The sequence below is a fragment of the Dothidotthia symphoricarpi genome (assembly GCF_010015815.1).
Source record: "Dothidotthia symphoricarpi CBS 119687 unplaced genomic scaffold P153scaffold_23, whole genome shotgun sequence".
Lineage (NCBI taxonomy): Eukaryota > Fungi > Ascomycota > Dothideomycetes > Pleosporales > Dothidotthiaceae > Dothidotthia > Dothidotthia symphoricarpi.
Genome location: NW_022985030.1, coordinates 87,758 through 92,415, shown reverse-complemented (window position 1 = coordinate 92,415; position 4,658 = coordinate 87,758). Strand labels below are relative to the sequence as shown.

Below are 4,658 nucleotides of genomic sequence, written 5' to 3'. Positions count from 1 at the left end.
CGGTCCCGCCGCCCCGGGCAACCACCCAAACGCCCCCGCCTTCATATCCTTCATCTGCGCCTCCACCATCTTCTTCTCCTCCTCTGCCATCTCCCTCAACCACGTCTCCCCATTCTCACGTATCTGCTGATCCAAATGGCGATAATTCTGCCTATTAAACTCGCGATACATATCGATCATCATCTTCCCCTCCGCCATACCCTGCGCGATATTCTGATCCCCGAGCACCATGCCCGGTTTCGCCGCATCGAGGCCCAAGCTCTTCATGAACATGCCGCCAGCGCTGGGTCTAGCTTTCGCCGTCTGCGCCGCGCGGTCGGCGAGGAATTGCTCCCGCAGTTTCGCCTCGCGACGGGCGTATTCTGTGGGGATGTGTTTTCCGGCCATGGAGGCGAGGATTGTGCGGATATCGAGCGGCTGGCCGGATTGCGACATCATGGCGCAGTATTCGAGGAAGGGGATTAGGGCGACGAGGTCGGTGTCTGTGGGTGTGCCTTTCCATTTCGGGAGGATTATGGCGTTTTCGGGCTGCATTTTTGTGTGGGCGGGGTTTGTGTCGAGGACGATTACTTTGGAGAGGTCGCGGTTTAGGTAGGAGAGGTCCTTTGTTTTGTTAATGAGGAGGTATATGAGGGGGGTGGAGGGGGCGATTTACCTTTACGTATTCGCCGTTTTCGAAGCGCGTTGCTTCGCGGAAGAGCGGCCACATTACCAGACGGAAGGGGTCGAGCTTGCGGATGATGGGGTCTGCGTCCATGGATTTGACGGATGTGAAGATGACGAGCTCGTACTGGGAGCTGAGGTAGCGCAGGAAGTAGTCGAGGCCCGGCCGCTTAGCCAGGCGGTATCCGTGCTGGGTGCTCCATTCCGAGTGCAGCAGCAGATCCTCCAGGCTGAGGACGAGGGTGAGTTCCGGGGCGCCGCCGGGGATCTTGTCCTTGTCGGGGAGCAGCTTCTGGAACGTCGGCTCCGTGTAGTAGGCCTTCTGGCCGTTGACGCGGGCGGCGGCGCGGGCGTAGATGTCGCCTACTCCCCAGCCGTTGGGCGCGTCGGGGTGTGCGTCTTCCTCCGCCTCCGTCTCCCACGGTCGGCCCATGTAGACTGCACCGACGGTCCCGAAGAGCAGGGTGGCGAGGTAGGACCAGTTGGCGACACGGTTGCGCCGTCTGTCTGTACTTGTCTCGTAGGCCGACTTGGGGAGCTCGCCGCCCTCGCGCCCGCCTGTGCTGCCCGCTGCGGGCTCTTGTGATGGGTCGTCTGGGTCCCGTCTCGCCTTGCCCTCGGCGGCAGCAACCTCGTCGGCAAAGGTGGATGGGATGCCATAGCGCAGGTCGGGCAATGGCTTCTGTGGCTGCTGGGGGGTCTCTGTGCTCTCCTCAGCGCTCTCGGTAGTGGGGGCCGTGTTCTCGCCCGGCGTCTTGGGGCCCGAAAACTCTTCCTGCTCGGGCGCAAAATCTCTGCCAGGCTCGTTCGATGTTTCTGTCGCGCTGGACTGGGGTCTCGATGGTTGTGTGGGGGTCGTGTTTGCGTCTGGCGATGCGGCAGTGTCGAACTCGGGCTGTGTCGATGGGCTGACGGGAATTGGCCGTGCCTTGTTCTCGGCATCGAACTTGATGGGGTCCGTGGGCTTCCACGTCTTGTCCTGGCCTGTCTTTTTCGCCTTCTTCGCATACGCGCGCGTGCATTGTGATGTGAGGGCTGTGGGGGTTGTGCGTGGAGCCGTCAGGACAGGGCGGATGCGCAGTGCGCGGAAAGCTGCCCGTGGGAGCATGCTGGAGCGATGGATTCTGTGTGGTACAACTACAAAGTACAAGGCAGGTCAATGCCTACAGTACAGGGACGATGTTGGGTGAGCGTGCAGTGGAGACGGGCAATGAAATAATTGCGCCAAGCTATGACGCTCCCATCCATGTGCGCTGCCATGTGGAAATGTGTCCCTCTTTCCCAGCACGGCAACACCGCCTGTCCACGCCTTTTAACGCGCTCGACTCCTCCCTCGCATAGGAACCAGTCCCATGTCGCTTTCTTGGGACGGCTGCGGGTATGCGACTGACTGGAGCGCCTCTGCGGCAACACGCGCCAGTCCCCGGAGGAGCACCCTTCCCGCTGCTATGGCTATGTTTGGTGTGCGTGTGCTGCTGGGCGACTCTCGGACATGGCATGACCGATGAAGCTATTTCGAATCTTCGGTACGCCTTCCCCTCCCACCGCTGCACTCACAGGCGCATACTCACTCCCACAGACAAGAGACACGCGACATCTTCTACCATGGCTTCGACAACTACATGGAACACGCCTTCCCTGAAGACGAACTGCGCCCGCTGACCTGCGCCCCTCTTACGCGCGATCGCCAAAACCCCGCACACATCGAAGTCAACGACGTGCTGGGAAATTACTCCTTGACGCTTGTCGACAGCCTGTCCACACTCGCCATCATCGCCTCCTCGCCCCCGCCCGACGCGAAAGGAAGGAACAAGGCACTCGACGACTTCCAGGACAGCATCAAGCTGCTGGTCGAGAACTATGGAGATGGTAGACCGGGACCGAGTGGGCAGGGCGAGAGAGCACGTGGTTTTGATCTAGACAGCAAGGTCCAAGTCTTCGAGACGGTTATCCGGGGTGTGGGAGGTCTGGTCAGCGCACACCAGTTCGCCGTGGGAGATTTGCCCATTCGGGGATATGACGCCAAAGAGGAGAAGAGGCAGGGACAGGAGGGAATATTCTGGCCCAACGGACTGGTCTACGACGGCCAGCTGCTGCGTCTGGCGACTGATCTGGCCAATCGATTAATGCCAGCTTTCCACACTCCGACTGGTCTGCCATACCCCCGAGTGAACCTGCGACATGGCGTGCCTTTCTATGCCAATTCGCCTTACAACACGGACGCTGAGCATGGTCAGTGCAACAAGAACCCCAACGACAAGGGCACCGAAATCACAGAGACGTGCAGCGCTGGAGCTGGGAGTCTGGTCCTCGAATTTTCCACTCTGAGCAGATTGACGGGCAACCCTCGCTACGAAAAAGCCGCCAAGGACGCTTTCTGGGCCGTCTGGCAGCGCAGAAGTAGCATTGGGTTGATTGGTGCTGGCATCGACGCCGAAACGGGACAGTGGGTGTCTTCGTACACAGGCATCGGAGCAGGCATCGACAGCTTTTTCGAGTACGCGCTCAAGTCGCACATCCTGCTTTCTGGCTTGCCCTACGACTCGGCAAATGCAAGCACTGATTCTTCGGACGCCTTTCTCGCCGCTTGGGAAGATGCGCACGAGGGAATCAGGCGACACATCTATCGCGGAGCCCAGCACCAGCACCCACACTACGCTCAGGTCGATTTGTATACGGGCGCCATTCGTGCTTTTTGGATCGACAGTTTGAGCGCTTTCTATCAAGGCCTCCTGACCATGGCTGGGAAGCTGGATGAGGCTATCGAGACGCATCTACTTTACACTGCCCTTTGGACTCGCTACTCCGCCATGCCCGAACGATGGTCGACCGCATCGGGGAATATCGATCATGGCTTGCGCTGGTGGGGTGGCCGGCCCGAATTCATCGAGTCGACTTGGTACATCTACCACGCTACAAAAGATCCCTGGTATCTTCATGTTGGCGAGATGGCGCTTCGCGATATCAAGAGACGCTGCTGGACGAAGTGTGGTTGGGCTGGCTTGCAGGATGTCCGTACTGGCGAGCTGAGCGACCGACAGGAAAGCTTCTTTCTGGGTGAAAGTGCGAAGTATTTATTCTTACTCTTCGATCCCTCACACCCACTCAACACGTGGGACGCGCCGTTTGTCTTCACCACGGAAGGTCATCCTTTGGTCATACCAAAACGTCTGCGTCCGGCCAGGACAAAGCTTCAATCAACCAAGTCCCCCTCCGAGTGGCAGCCGGCTCCGGCAGCATGTCCTCTTCCACCAGCTTTACTGCCTTTCAGCATCTCTGCCACGGCTGCGCGGCCCGACATATTCCACGCTGCAAGCCTGGCTCGTCTCCATCTCATGCCGACCATAGAGACACTCGAGTCGCCACTTGTTGAGTTCAATGCGGACCACCCCAGCATCTCCATATCGGACTTGCGGTCTCCCTCCAACTACACGTACTACCCATGGACGCTACCACTCGAGTTCATTCCCCACAACGGCATGAGCTCAGTCATGGCTACTCGCAACACCTTCGATTTGTCCTTCCCAAACCTGCCCAACACATCCCAAGGCAGTGCTCTTCAACGGGTGCATGAAGGCATACTCGTCAACTCCATGAGCGGCATGCGTCTTGGCATGATTCGCGAGCGCGACAAGATCCTCAGCACAAACGACGACATGAACGAGCAGTTCCGCATCTACGCCATCTCCAACGTAGCGCTAGGCCGCGACGAGAAAGTCTTCATGTCCCGCGCGACCATCGAAAACGTCAACCCCCTAGACCCGTTCTTCACGCGAACGCGAAACCCGCACACCGTAGATCTAATCATCGACGCACCGCCCGAACCCCTCCCTGCGCCGTCGCTCAACGCACTAGACGACTTCCTCGACGCAGCCCTCGACGACATAACCAACCTCGCAGGTCTAGACGCAACCCCCATCGACCCAGACTCCGCCAACGAACCCTCCTACCTAAACTCATTCCTCTCCTCCCTACAATCCCTCCTCTCAGCCCCC

General features: G+C 59.1%; 2 protein-coding genes across 2 annotated transcripts in view; one reads left to right on the top strand and one right to left on the bottom strand.

The window, feature by feature from the left end:
- Nucleotides 1-1,850, bottom strand: part of P153DRAFT_426420 (uncharacterized protein) — a gene marked incomplete at its 3' end in the record, with an annotated part of 2,434 nt that extends 584 nt beyond the window's left edge. Inside the window, exons 1-2 of the mRNA XM_033672600.1 lie at nucleotides 656-1,850; nucleotides 26-603 (exon numbers count right to left, since the gene is read on the bottom strand). Coding sequence (XP_033518754.1) covers nucleotides 26-603; nucleotides 656-1,771 — 1,694 coding nt within the window. The 5' untranslated portion in view covers nucleotides 1,772-1,850. The remainder of the gene's footprint in view (nucleotides 1-25; nucleotides 604-655) is intronic.
- A 106-nt stretch (nucleotides 1,851-1,956) lies between these two features.
- The window catches only part of P153DRAFT_350323 (glycoside hydrolase family 47 protein), a 3,353-nt gene continuing 651 nt past the window's right edge, over nucleotides 1,957-4,658 (top strand). The window contains exons 1-2 of the mRNA XM_033666285.1: nucleotides 1,957-2,189; nucleotides 2,243-4,563. Coding sequence (XP_033518753.1) covers nucleotides 2,044-2,189; nucleotides 2,243-4,563 — 2,467 coding nt within the window. The 5' untranslated portion in view covers nucleotides 1,957-2,043. The remainder of the gene's footprint in view (nucleotides 2,190-2,242; nucleotides 4,564-4,658) is intronic.